The 15,309-nt window shown below is 41.4% G+C and overlaps 1 protein-coding gene across 3 annotated transcripts in view; it reads left to right on the top strand.

Annotated features, from left to right (window-relative positions):
* The window catches only part of INPP5B (inositol polyphosphate-5-phosphatase B), a 170,192-nt gene that overhangs the window by 145,840 nt on the left and 9,043 nt on the right, over positions 1–15,309 (top strand). For all 3 annotated transcript variants that reach the window (XM_073615509.1, XM_073615512.1, XM_073615511.1), the window contains 5 exons: positions 357–467; positions 2,045–2,210; positions 6,772–7,007; positions 9,409–9,522; positions 10,917–11,001. In XM_073615509.1, coding sequence (XP_073471610.1) covers positions 357–467; positions 2,045–2,210; positions 6,772–7,007; positions 9,409–9,522; positions 10,917–11,001 — 712 coding nt within the window. The remainder of the gene's footprint in view (positions 1–356; positions 468–2,044; positions 2,211–6,771; positions 7,008–9,408; positions 9,523–10,916; positions 11,002–15,309) is intronic.

Genomic DNA, 15,309 nt, shown 5'->3' with positions numbered 1-15,309 from the left:
CAAAGTGATTGGGAGTTTTGACGCTCACGTTTGATTGAACAAACAAATATCTGCAAGTTCCAAGGTAGCTGATCCCAACTCAGATTGGTTTAGTGATCATTTTCAATAGATCATTTACATATATAACTGATTTATTTTTTTGATCAATAGTTTCAGTGAATTGCAATGTGGAACAACATTCGTTCGTTGACATTTTAATTGTACATGGCTTAGCGATCTCTTAACTTAACTGATCACTATTGTGACCACCTTTTAGATGTTCCTGGTAAATTGGTAATTGGTATACAGGTTCTTCCTGTGGTGAGTATAAGAGGAAGTCTTCTAGTACTTCATTCCCTTTACTGTTTCCTCTTCAGGTAAAAGTGGTTCATGAAGAGTTGTATAAAAAAACATTCGAGGAAATTGTCCGTTCTTTGGATAAAATGGAGAATGACTGCATTCCCTCAGCTACACTGTCTCAGAGAGAGGTAAAGATGCTTCCTTATTGATGCTGGACTATGTTGTATTATAAAATGTCATTTTAAAGAGAAGGATAGTGTATTTTTAGTGATCACATATTTTGAATTAGGCCGGCTATAGACGGAGCGATTTTCTTTCTTGCAACCACGGGTTGCAATTCCCCTATTAACACAGACAGTGTTGACAGGGGAATACCTCCAGTGGAGCCTCCTGGCGGGAGGGTGGGGGGAAGCTGTCCCTGCCGGGAGAACACAATGATTATTGCTAGCGGCTATAACAGCCGCTAGCAATAATTGCATGTAAAATCCAGCAGGCTGGTTGTACCCAAGTTGATTGATCGATCAACTTGGGTATAATCAACCTGCCCATACATGGTTCAAACCTTGGCTGGTCCCTGCTAACCTTCTGAGATTCAAACCGCCTATGGCTGGCTGGCTTTATTATTGCAGTGTTTTAAATTATTATGTGCACCATTTACATCTTTACTTCTCTGATCTTCCATATTTTCCTTATTATATTAAATGGGGTGATTTGTAGATCAACTGCTGGAAGGAGAAGACACCCAATTTGAAATCACCATGCCTATGTCCAATGGTTGAGATAAGATGTCAGCCACACAGGGAGTGTAATGTTTTCAGAGCCAGATGATTTATAGATTGAATTGCATTGTGAGGGAGAGAGTAGAGATTAGTAAAGCATGACCATTGTGTAGCACTGGAAAGCAAGAAGGAGATCCCTTGCTGATGCTTTATTGCATGGTTTCATTTTGGCTGGCAGATTCGATCTAGGTAGACAAATGGTCAATTGTTCACCCACATGTCTTCATTTCTAAACAAAGGGGTTTAGAAAATATTGCTCTCTATGTACATCTGACTTATGCAATCTAAAGCTGATCTCCAGCTTTTGTTTCAGTTTGGCCTCGCTGGCCCAAACAAACTATTTCCCTTACTAACGTGCAGTTGCTGGGCGCTCTGTAGAAACTGTATGTAGCCAGAAGCTACATACAGTATACAACACTATGTTCTGGGTGTGAGATGAGACCTTCCTGTCTCACACCTGGAACAAAATAACTTTGGTCTCTGCGGCGCTCAGCCAATCATAGAAACCATTGTGTTATATCATTTGAATACAAAACTTCCTCTGATTGGATGAGTCGGAGACTGTGACGTCATCTGGCTGCCTCTCAGACTCAGCCAATCAGGGGAAGCTTTGTATTCATTGAAAGCTGCAAAGGCTCTGTAGTTTGCAAATTAGTCTAAGGATGGAGAACCTTAGTAGTGATTGAGCTTCCCTTTTTCCTGACATGGCCTAAGCTGTGTTGTATTGCTTTTGCTTGCAGTTTTGCTTTAAACTGTTAAACCTTTCTTGCATAAAACAACCACAGTGTGATGAAGCCCTGCTACAGGGTACTTCTAGTCTGGGCAGTTTAAATTGGAAATTCAGCTGTAATTACAGCGGCATTTGTGAAATAATATTGCATAAGTGTGTCTTTGTCCTTTGTATTATACACAGACTGGGAAAGTTTTCATGTTTATGTGTTACTTGCTAGGGAAGCTGAAAGTGCTGATGTTTGTCTCTTTCTTAGTTTCACTTTAAGGATGTGAAGTACATGCAGCTACAGGTTCAGACATTCACCATTCATAATGATGGACAAGTGGCATGTCAGTATGAGTTCATAAGTAAGTTGGATGAGCCCTCCTACAGTAAACAGTGGCTCCGAGCTAATCCAAGCAAAGGATTCCTAACACCAGGTACACCCTTTACTTATATTGTTTCTTTGGGGTTAATTTACTAAACCTGAATAGTGCGAAACCTGGTGCAGCTGTGCATCGTAGCCAATCAGTTTCCGACTTTAGCTTGTTCAATTAAGCTTTGACAATAAGCCTAGGTTCACATTCATGCGATTTGACATGCCGAATCGGTGGTTATTGCCGACAATGGCACTGTCCGAATTGGTGCAATGTCGACTTTGTACAGGCACGTTCACACCACAGCAAATGCATTTATTTGTGTTGCATTTTTGAAAGGCTACATTGGACTTGATCTAGATGGCAAACTGCAGGCGCCGCACCGATTTCAGGTGCAGTCTCACTAGACATCTGTGCAGGAAACTGACATGCGGGAATCAAATTGTGCGAGTTCAGCTGAACTCGCACGATTTCAATCCCGCAGCAGTGTGAACCTGGGCTAATGGCAGAATGTAGCATACAGAACTTTTTTTTTCTAATGCAATGCAACACATAGGGGTTGATTTATTAAAGCTGGAGAGTTCAAAATCTGGTACAGCTGTCCATGGTAGCAGATCAGCTTCTAACTTCAGCTTGTTCAATTCAGCTTTGACCGTAAGCCCTAGTTAACATTAAAGCGATTTGTCATGCGATTTGACAGGTCAAATCGCATGACAAATCGCAGCCTTTTGCCTGCAATGGCACTGTTCCAATCAGTGCGACGCTGACTTTGTGGTGCCGCACCAATTTGCGAAAGCAGTTCCTGCACTACTTTTGCCGATTGCGGGTGCGACTTCAATAGACTTCTGTGTATGAAGCCACACAGATGTCTTTCAGGTCACACTCAAAGTCGCATGGACAGGCTGCTTTGAAATCATGCGGCTTCAGATGAAATCGTACAATTTCAAAGCCGTGTTCAGTGTGAACAAGGGCTAAGTCTTGGTTCACACATATGCAATGCGGGAACCAGCGCGATTCCTGTGCAGTTTCCCGCATCGCATCTAAATCACAGGCAGTTCACACTACTCTCCGGGTGTCAATAGAAAGTTAATGACACCCTCAAATTTGTTTGCAAAGCACAGCAGAACGCAGTGCGAACTGTGGAATCGGATCGTATGGGTGTGTACACCCATGCGATCATTCCAGTGAGGACCAAAAAAGGGTCCTGCACCATTTTCATGCAATGTGATTTCAGCCATACAAACTGTATGGCTGAATTTGCACCACACTGACAAATGTGGTGCGACTCACATGCAAGATCTGCCATCGCATATGTGTGAACCCAGCTTAAAACCTGGAAGCTGATTGGTTTCTATGCAGAGCTGCACCAGATTTTGCACTCTCCAGTTTTAGTAACTCGAACCCCATTGTGAACAGATTCTAATCAAAACAATGAAAGTTCTGCAAACTGCTGAACATGGAAAGAAATAATACGCAAACTTCTAGAATCTGTATTTAAAATTATTTTCACAAGCCTTCAAAATGATCAAAATGTACTGTTTTTAAATCTGAAAAATGCAATTTGCAAATTGAACATGGGCTTTGATCCTAAATGAGGTGATGTTGTAGACTACAGAACACCCCCCTATGCCATAGAGGTAAAGAGAAGGGAATCTGTGATGTAGTCCTAGCACACTTCGGGGCCTAGGAGGACAATGCTGCTCTTCCGTAGACACAGTAAATTGAGCGAGTGCTATGAGTAAGTGGAAAAACAAAAGAAAATGAATGCGACCACCATATCCAAGGAATTTTAGGGCCCTTTCACACGTGCCATATCCGTTTTTGCTCAGCAAAGGATCTGTCCACTGATCACCCTGCTGAGCTGAGCGGAGCGGGTGAATGACAGGTCCATGCCCGCTTCACTTATGCAGAGCGGACGCAGACACAGTCCTCTTTGCTTTATGGGCAGCCAGATGTAAATGAACATCCGGTCTGTTTACTTCTGACTGCCCATAGAGCAGAGCGGGTTGTTTCTGTGTCCCAGAGGAACAGATCCCCTTCCGTTTTTTTTTTTTTTTGCCGGATTGGATCGGACCCGGAGGTAGCCAGATATAAATGAACACAAGTAGGTTTACATCTGGCATTCCGTGGTAGAGAATGGAGAGTCTGATCCGGTACGGCTGAAAAACATACAGTCAGACCTGATCGGATCTTTCGTGTGAAAGGGGCCTAAAGCTGCAATATATTCCATATCTGCTCTTCTGTTTCAATACAATTTTAAGTATACAGGGGGGACGGGGGTCCCATGTTTGTAATTTTTGCAATTATACAGACCGAGAGGTGTCATGCACGTATTTTCTAAAATGTGACTTTTTATTAGAATTTAATGGCATTCATGGAAAAGCAGAAGTGGAATTAGATCAGTATGATTTCTGCCTTTCGTGAAGCAACGTTCTTTACAGTTTGTATGGCCTCGCTCTTTTGTTACAGTGGAACTGGTGGATAACAATAGACATAATACAAGTGGGTGTTTTAGAAATGTAGATGGAAAGATATTGACCAATGTTGGAGTAAATCAATAAACTTTTGTTAGGGCATTTTTGTAGCTGTTAGGAATATGTAGTCCTTCCTCCTAACAGTTAAATGTATTTGAGTTTTGGTTAAGCCTCAATTGTAGATCCAGTCGCATAGCTTAAAAACTCAGTTTAAAAGAGAAGTTTGGATTTTAACCACTTGCCATCCAGGCCAATTCTGGCACCTCCGCTCCTACATGTAAAAATCATCATTTTTTTTGCTAGAAAATTATTCAGAACCCCCAAACATTATATATATATATATATATATATATATATATATATATATATATATATATATATATATATATATATATATGTTTTTTTTTTTTAGCAGAGACCCTAGGGCAGTGATGGCGAACCTTGGCACCCCAGATGTTTTGGAACTACATTTCCCATGATGCTCAACTACACTGTAGAGTGCATGAGCATCATGGGAAATGTAGTTCCAAAACATTTGGGGTGCCAAGGTTCGCCATCTCTGCCCTAAGGAATAAGATGGCAGTTGTTGCAACTTTTTATGTCACATGGTATTTGCGCAGCAATTTTTCAAATGTTTTTTTGTTTTTTTTTTGTTTGTTTTTTCATGAATAAATCAAAAAAACATTTTTTTTTTTTGTATAATGTGAAAGATGATGTTATGCCGAGTAAATATATACCTAAAATGTCACTCTTTAAAATTGCGCCCACTCGTGGAATGGCGCCAAACTTCGTTACTTAAAAATTGCCATAGGCAACGCTTTAAATTTTTTTACAGGTTACCTGTTTAGAGTTACAGAGGAGGTCTTGGGATAGAATTGTTGCTCTTGCTCTATCGTTCACGATACCTCACATGTGTGGATTGAACACTGTTTACATATGTGGGCGTATTTGATCACTTTTATTTCTATTACAAGGAATGTAAACATCCCTTGTAATAGGAATAGGGCATAACAGGTCCCCTTTATGGAGAGATGTGGGATCAATAAGACCCCATATCTCTCCTCCAGGTTCGAAGCCTGAGATAAAAAAAAAAAAAACGATCTTGGCTTTCCAGCCGAGTACATGGCAGTATTTACACCTGCCACGCCGGACGTGCCGAGGTGCCCGGGCCTCCGAGAGACATAGAGAATGCCGAGGGACCATCTGGCCACTGATATTCTCTATGGTGAACTTCCACCGGTAGCAGATTCCTTTTCCTCCTCGCCGATCGCACAGCGAGCCGGTAGAAGCACCGGAGGGTGGCATGAGGGGGGATGTCCCCTCCCGTCGCCGTCCCCTACCGCTGCCTGTCAGAACAATTAAGCAGCTGAACAGCCGCTATGATTGTTCTTACGGTGCAGGAAATCGCCAGCTGAAAAGATCAATACCTCAATGGTGCCTGTAGGTGTAGGCATCATCCCGGTATAACCACTGAAATGGAGGATATCCATTTATGGCCTCTCGGTGGGAAGTGGTTAAAAAAAATAAAGGATTATACTCACCTAGGTGGATGCTGCACCAGTCCCCCGCTGGCTCTAAGACTGAGAACTGAGTGATCAAAGACCGCTGATCGCTCAGTTTTTAGCCTGCAGAGAGTCAGTGACTGTCAGTCACTGGCTCCCTGCTCTGCCCCTCCGGCGCTCACTGGAATGCCGGGCTGTGGAGGGGGCGGGAAGGTCTGGCTCAGGCCCTCAGTGGATCCCTGGGAGGCTGAGTCAACTGCTAGTCCAGGCATCTGGGTGGATTCCGACGGTAAAGTTGGGATCTTTCCCATGCCTGGACCGGCTTTGTGACGTCGGTTGACAGCGGGCTTTAGCCCTCAGTCGGCTAAAAACAGGTCACAGGAGTACAGAACAAACAGCTCTCCTGTGATCCCCAGGAGAAGTACAGCCAAAATAGCTTTGTCTGTACTTCTCTTTTTTAAACCTGGTTGACCAATGAGTAGTGATGATCTGTACATGCTTGCCAATTAGAAACTCATAAGACTGAACTACAGCAAACTAAATGATGGTTGCTAAAGGTTATCAGATTCTGCCCATCATCTCTGATCTGTCCTATTTTATTGAATACCTTTGATGCAAAACAAACTATTAACTATCTTTTAATTTTAGGATCAGAAACACAAATAGAACTGGAGCTGTTTGTAAATAACCAATCAGCTGCTCAGCTCAATTCCGGTGAAGAAAACTTAGAAGATATTTTAATCCTCCACTTGGATAGAGGAAAGGACTTTTTTCTCTCTGTGACTGGAAACTATCTGCATAGCTGCTTTGGATCCTCTATTCAGATGATGTGCCATATTAGAGAGCCTATCAGAGACATGTCACCAGAGACAATCCATGAATTGGTATGATGACGTAACAATATAACAGCTTTATTATTATTATACACTGATCAGCCATAACATACTGACACCTACCTTAACCTGTTGAGGCATGGAGACTACTAGACCTCTGAAAGTATGCTGTGCTATCTGGCGCCAAGCCATCAATGTCAGATCCCAGTGAGGTGGGGCCTCCATGGGTCGGACTTGATTTTTCAGCACATCCCTTAGATCAGTGGTCATCAACCCTGTCCTCAGGGCCCACTAACAGGCCAGGTTTTATGTATTACCTTGGGGAGAGGCAGACTAAAATACTGCAATCACTGAGCAGCAAATTATATCACCTGTGATTTATTTCCATTATCTTGCAAACCTGGCCTGTTAGTGGGCCCTGAGGACAGGGTTGATGACCACTGCCTTAGATGCTTGACTATATAGAGATATGGAGAATTTGGAGGCCAAGTCAACACACTCTTCCATTGTTCCATGGGTCAGTTCTGATGCTCACGTGCCCACTGTAGGTGCTTTTGGCTGTGGACTGTTGTCAGTATGGTCACCCTGACTGGCCTGCAGGTACACAACCCCACAGGTGTCCTGCCGGCGCTCCTGGGCCCCCCCCCCCCCCGACCTGAGTGGGAGCCAATTGGGAGCCAGTGAGGAGCGAGAAAGCCTTGGCTCTCATGCACATCACTTGATTGATCCAGCAAATTGAGTTACAGTAGCTCTTCTATTGTATCGAACTAAAGGTGCACCTAATTAAAATTTTGGTGGCGAAACTGAAAATTCAGGATGCACTTGGCCGAAAACCCAAATTGAAAATGACAGTTTTAAAAAAAAATATATATTTTTTATATATACCGTATTTATCGGCATATAACACGCACAGGCGTATAACACACACCTTCATTTTAGGAGGGAAGTTTCAGGAAAAAAAATTACATTTTAAAAAGAAAAGAACTTTGAATCAAAATCAATGCAGCCTCACCATTGCCCATCTGCAGCCTCACCATTGCCCATCAATGCAGCATGATCAATGCCCATTTGCAGCCTCACAATTGCCCATCAATGCAGCCTGATCAATGCCCATCTACAGCCTCACAATTGCCTATCAATGCAGACTAATCAATGCCCATAATCAGCATCACCATTGCCATGAATGCAGCCTGATCAATGCCCATCTGCAGCCTCAACTCAGATTACTGCTGCCTCTGAGGGGACAGGGAGGGGGGTGGGACGAGTTCCGTCAGATTACATACAGCGAGAATCTATTGCTTACTCGGCGGCCTCTTTAATACAAAGTCCCGCCTCCTGGATCAGCTCCTATGATAGACAGAACATTGGTCCAATGCCGGCCCAGGAGACGGGACTTACTATAACAGAGGCCGCTAAGTGAACAGGAGATTCTTGCTCTATGTAATCTGACGGCTCTCGTCCCGCCCCCCGTTCCCTCCTAGGCAAATTGCAGTATCGGCGTATAACACGCACACACACTATTTGCACCCGATTTTCAGGGTAATTTGTATTATATTCAACTTTTTAATTAATATCATGAATTTAAATGAATATGGAATTATTATAGGCCATTTTCGGCACCTTTAGTGCAAAAAAAAAAGGTCAAGAAAAATGCATCCCTTTAAATTCTATGTATGTTTTCACACTGTTTCATTGCGCTTCCGTTGTGGTGTTAAAAATTCTGCTTGTTGCCTTTTTGGTCAGTTAAAAAAAAGGCACCAAAAACACACCTTCCCGTTGAAAAATATTGAAAACTCATCAATAACGCACCTGTGTTACATTTTTGATTTGTTTTTTGAGTCACGTGACCTATGAAATACACACCATAGACACAGTAAAATCGTGGTAAAATCACGGCAGATTCGCAGGAAAATCGCGTGCGTTTTTGGCACCATTATCTGCAACTTTTTTTTGACAAAATGCGGAAAACACCATTTTGGGCAGATATGTTTCGGCTACTTAAATTTCGGTGCATCTCTAGATCGGTCTAAATGGGTCCGCGTTCGCTCCCCACGCACATCAATGAGCCTTGCCCAATTTTCCTTCCTTGGACCACTTTTGGAAGGTCCTTACCACTGCAGACCAGGAACACCCCACAAGGGCTGCAGTTTTGAAGCTGCTCTGACCCAGCCATCTACTGTAACCATTAAATTTGGCACTTGTTAAAGTCACTCAAATCCTTACACTTGCCTGTTTTTTCTGCAACTTCAAGGACACCATGCTCACTTTGCTGCCGAATATATCACATCCATGTTCCGGTGCCATTGTAACGAGATAATCAGTGTTATTCACTTTACATTTCAGTAGTCATAATGTTAAGGCTGATCAGTGTATATTAACTTGAGTGAAATCATAACGTTGTATGATTTTTAACTTGAGGTATCATAACATTGTATGATTTTTCTACTTTCAGGCACATATGCCTCTTCAAATAAAGGATGAATTTGTTGGTGCAGAAAAACCATTGGATATTCCAAAAGAGCTGTTTATGATGGTTGACCATTTGTATCGGAACACATCTCAGCAGGTAAGACTTCTGTCCTCTCCTCTTCTCATTCCAAGCAAATCTAATGCCGCGTACACACAGCCGGACTTCCCGACAGAAAAAGTCCGATGGGAGCTTTCGGTTGGACATTCCGACCGTGTGTATGCCCCATCAGACTTTTTCTGTTGGCATTTCCGATGGACTCGATATAGAACATGTTCTAAATCTTTCCGTCGGAAATGCTGACGGAGTTTAGCCCGTTGGCAAGTCCGGCCGTGTACGCGGCATTAGAAGTTTAAAATAATGGTTGTTTGGCTTAGTTTTGTTCCCAGTATTTACCAATAAAATGGTGTTGATTGGGTAAGCTGTGTTAACATCCTAGTACTTTGTTGCTGTTTATATCCAGTGGTGTATCAAAGTATTTTCACCGTTCTCTCCACACTGATTTCCCCTGGTTTGGGGAGAATTGTGAGATAATTACAAGCATGTTTTGGCACCAAATGGTAATGGGTGTGATCAGTGTAAGCCACAAAACTAGAACCTGAAGGACTCCTTGGCTCTGAGTTTAAAGAGAAGAGTGGACTGCAAATTAAAGTATTGTTGGCGTCACCTGCTCCTATCAAGCTTTCCTAAAAGATCAAATATTGCAGATTTGAAAAGGTGCCTGCACTACTTTGATGCGACTTTGATCCAGAGAGTGTAAAGTCTCCCTCTTCCTCCATAACAGAGGGTGAAAAGAGCATGTTTGTGCGGAGCTCCGCCCGTACAGCCATGTTGTTCATACACAGTTTCCAGTGAATTAGTAAACTTCCACTGCGGTAGAAGGACTTGTAGTTTGAATGCACTGTGGGGACACTGATGAGCGCTCCCGTAGTTCATTGACATGTTCTCCAGCTTTCATACAGAAAGCCCATACAAAATTGTGGGCTGAAAGCTGGAGGACAAGATTAGAGAAATTAATTGCTTCTGCCTGTTGTCACTTTATTACCATTTAAAGGAAAAACAAGAGTTTTCCCATGCAGTGGGGCTGTGCCCGCAGTGCACAGGTTATTTGCTCATTATTGTCTAGGGAAGAGTAGAAGGGAGATATACTTGCATGATCCTCCCAGCACATAACAAGTTTGGCAACCCTGCGCTTCAGCAGTCTTGAGTTGTGGATGGTTCCTGATGTCATCAAACCCAGAGTAGGCTCCATAGACCATGAACAGTCAGCCGCTGAACATCGCTGTGCCATTTTCAGGTGGAACAAAGGACTGGGTAAGTATTGGCTTTTTCCTCAGCCTTAAACAGTTGATGTACAGGTGACCCATGCAGTGCGGGCAGTTGGGCTTTAAATGTGGTTCATCACCTGTTTATGATGTTGATGATGTTTATTTCATGTGTAAATTTCAAACATTTTTAAAATTTAACCATTTTTTTTTTTTTTACATTTTCAGGAAGACCTGTTTCAACAGCCTGGTTTAAGATCAGAATTTGAAGCCATCAGAGACTGCTTAGACACAGGATTTCCAGAATCTATTCGTATCCTTGAGATGTAGAATTTGTTCTCTAGGCAGTGTTGCTGCTAAAATGTAGGAAAGAATGATGCACCACAAAATGGCTTAAGTTAGTGTTACTCTCACTCTTAACATCACTTACTTCCATAACGGAGCAGTCCACCCAAAACTAATACTTCAGTTTTGGGAGGTGGTAGCCAACTAAATTGCAACGATTGTTCTGATACTTTTCTGGGGTTTCTGCTGTACAATCCCAGGTCCCAGCCCACCTTCTGCTGCCATGGGGGTTTCCGTTCCTCCCTACTTAATTTTTTAATGTTGTTTTTTTTTTTTTTTTTACAAAAATACAGCAAGTGTAGCAAGACAAGTCCTGCCCTGTAATGGAAGATCTAAGAGGCTCACTTTTGGGTCAACTAGCACCTTTATATGGAATCTCTACTTTGTCTCTCAACTTTTCTTCACTTCCTTGCCATCTCTTTTTACTGAATGAAGTAAACAGAAACCTCTTTTAGTAAGCTCTAAATCAGTCTGGTCAGTGCTGACACAGGGTTAAGGACACTCTCCCTGTCCCCATGTCATAACGCTGGTAATTGGTCAGTCAGGTACCTAGCCCGGCATTGTGGGAGGAAGGAGGGAAAGTCACATGTAGGTATTACTCATCGTGGTAGTTTGCTGGTGCAGGATCATGTCAGGGCTGATGTTAAATGTAGCAAATTGGGTCTTTGGAGGGTTTGGCTTCAATTTAGGTTGCTTTCAAGGAAGGTATAGTCTCATAAGCAGAGGACCTTCATAATGGTCTGTACACATGATCAGAAAACCGTACAAAAAATACCGCTTTGGAAGCAATCGTACGATAATCTGATCGATAGTACACAGCTTTCGAGAGCCGATCACGACAGTTTATCCGATATTATCCGATGGGACAAGCACAAAAAAAAATCTGGCATGAGACCGGATCGTACGGTTTTCATTCAATCAGTATAGTTGTCATTCGAAAATACAATACAAATGCACTACAACACATTACATCACTTTAAAATTTTTATTCTGCGTCACTTTAGTAAACTCTTCATTTTTGATATGACACCAGCATGCAAAAAAAAAAATTAACAATCGTTGTCCGATAACTCAAACTTTCTGCACCAGATGCAGACATATGAATAAATATATAAACTTATATAACAATGTGGCGCTTAAGAAATAATGTTCATTGTCAGGCAAAAGATTCACCAGAGTGTGTGTCTGGAGATCAAATTTGAATGACAACGTTTTACTGAAAAAACCCAAACCTAGTGGTCTTATAGGTATATAAAAGTTCCAACTGTGATACTAAACACCTGTAACTAGTGTTTTTTTCTTATTAGAACCCATAAGCAAATACAAGTGATAACTTTCTCAAAACATAAATAAAAATGACTGTATAAAGAGCGCTTAAAAAGTGGCTCAGCAGGCATATCAGCGTCTGATATGCCTGCTGAGCCACTTTTTAAGCGCTTTTTATACAGTCATTTTTTATCCTGGTCCTGTTGATGTCAGTACTTGAATACTATTTTTACTTCATTAAAATTTTGCATGAAGCGGATTCACACTATGTGGAGGATTTTTTTCGTTTTTTTTCCCTTGAGGGATATACACCTTATCGATTCACCAAAGTGTATATATCAGCGTCTACCTACTTGAATGGGTGTGATTTCCAGTGTATAAGATGACGATCTGGACGGTTGGTGAGTATATGCTGTCACGCCTTGCCACACCAAGATCAAGCCTTGCATCCATCTCCTCTGAGCAGCTGCCCCTTGGATGTTATTCGAGACAAGCCTATCTGACTCACAGCCTGTGGTTAGTGAGTCCACCTCCTCTGGTAAGGGTATTTTATTCGTTATACATATCCACCAGACACCCCAGAGCCAAAGCACCCCAAGGTTTACTCCAGCTTCTATAGAGCAAGGAAACCCCAACGTGTGGGAAAATATTGGAACTGGCTTCCTTTTTTTTCAAATATCTTCAACACTAGATTTTTGTACTTTATCTTGTTTTTTGGTGAACACTGATTTATTACTCATGGTGCGTTGACACATATATTAACGTTTATTGGGTTGGATTCCATACCCCATACCACTTGCTATATATAAGGATCATTCATTCATATTGATATTTTTGTTTCAATTTTTTGTATGTTTATACATTTGAGATTAGCACATTTTTTTTTGCACACCCTATTGGGGAGTATACAGGTTTATTCTATTTATGTTTTGAGAAAGTTATCACTTGTATTAGCTTATGGGTTCTAATAAGAAGAAACACTAGTCACAGGTGTTTAGTATCACAGTTGGAACTTTTATATACCTATAAGACCACTAGGTTTGGGTTTTTTTCAGTAAAACGTTGTCATTCAAATTTGATCTCCAGACACACACTCTGGTGAATCTTTTGCCTGACAACTAACATTATTTCTTAAGCGCTACATTGTTATATAAGTTTAATTTTTTCACAATCTGTCTATTGTTTATGTTGACTGCTAGTTCCATAGAGTTGGCGCAATATTATTATATATATTCTATGAATAAATATATGAATAAATATAGTCCTATATGAAGGGTTGGTTTAATTAGTTTACATGACCTTTTATACCTTTAGTGTCGCAGCATTTTGGTGATTGTTTTTCCAAATGAGTATTGAGTGTAGCATGGAATCACAGTGGTGAAAGATTCAGCGTTTTTTACTGATGTGAATTGGAGGTTTATTTACACTTTAAGCACAAACGTATTTCAATGTTGTACTATGTTATTAGTTTGTCTATTGTTTCTTTGAGGTTATATATATGTATATTGGCACATTTGTATTAGCCTTTTTATATTGTTTTTACTATAGACAGTGCATTATATACAGTAGATACACTGTGTGCATATTTTGTATTTTGCATATTTTGTGAGGCACTGGCTGGTAGGGTTGTGGATGGTGTATGTGTCTCCTAGTTTTACACATACATATACATATGGTGAGGGATTTTAGGATTTTTGTCTTGAAGAAAACCTGTGTTTTCTGAGATCTAAATAAGTTCTGGTTTAGGTCACAGAGCCTGGAGGCTTTGTAAAGTTTTGAGTGAGATAAAGCTTCCATTGTTAGGGCTGCATCTTACCTGTTAGGCAAACCTCATTTATTATTCCTAGCTGCCTGTTGGGTTAAAAGTCTGAGTGCTGACAGAACACAAAAAAAAAGGTGCAAGTGTTGTCTGTTTTGAGGAAACCATTAGTGGGTACCTAGGAACTGACTTTAATTTAGTTGGTGGCTCGGACAAACCGATGTTTAATGCTATGGACTTGCTGTATAAAGCCCTGTGTTTTTTTACTGCCCCGTGAAGTAAAAGTGCAGGGCAAACCTGCTTGGATTGTTCCTGGGTGTCCCAGTTGAGCTTCTCTCCTTCGCAATGTTTTGCCTTAAAGTAGAACTATAGGCAAAACTTTTTTCGCCATTTGTGTCCCATTGCCAAACAGGAAGTGAGAGGAAATCCCAAATTAAGAGAATTTCTTGGAGACCCCCAGGTCACCAGAACTAGTATCCCCATTGGAAGATTTCCCCACTATTACTTTTCTGGGGGCAACCCAAAATTTGGGATTTTCTTTTACTTTCAATGATAGTTGGTAAATAGGATGAATAGAGAGAGTGGATCTCCCTAACGGGGGCACAGACAGCAATAAAAACTGATAGGCGTTCTAATCCCTGTCCACTCTATCCAAAACTAAAAAAAGTTTTGCCTTTGCCAACCGCATAACTAGGAATGTACGTCATGATTTTGATGCTAAATACCAGGGTTATGGCAGCAGCTAGCTGCCATAACGATAACCCCCCGGTATAATTTTTTCCCTTTCTAATAAAAGTGATCTCAGCGGCGGATTCGCCGTGAGATCACTTTTATAGGTGGCGGGAGAGGTGCCCGCCGCTTCCCGGTCGTTTTCGAGGTTACCAGAGCCATCTGTTAAGCCCGGACTTGATCTGATACAGCTGTTTACTGGGCAGGAAGTCGAGTGAGGGCAAGATGGCCCCCACTCGGCTCTATGCCCTTGGCGGACTGGAGCGACCTCTGATGTCACTCCCGATTCATTATTTTATTTTTTTCTTAAATTTAAAATGTTAACTTTTTTTTTATTTTAAAGGTAAATGAGCGATCTGCTTATTTCTATTGCAAGGGATGTTTACATTTCTTGTAATAGTAATAAAAGTGATAAAAAATAAATAAAGGGACAGTGTAAAAAGAAAAAGATTAAAAAAAAGAAAAAATTTATAGCGCAGAAGTGAACACATACGTAAGTCACGCCTGCATATTTAAACTATT

The sequence above is a fragment of the Aquarana catesbeiana genome, linkage group LG02 (assembly GCF_042186555.1).
Source record: "Aquarana catesbeiana isolate 2022-GZ linkage group LG02, ASM4218655v1, whole genome shotgun sequence".
Lineage (NCBI taxonomy): Eukaryota > Metazoa > Chordata > Amphibia > Anura > Ranidae > Aquarana > Aquarana catesbeiana.
Note: the sequence above shows the minus strand (reverse complement) of the source record. Positions and strands in the feature narration are given on the sequence as shown.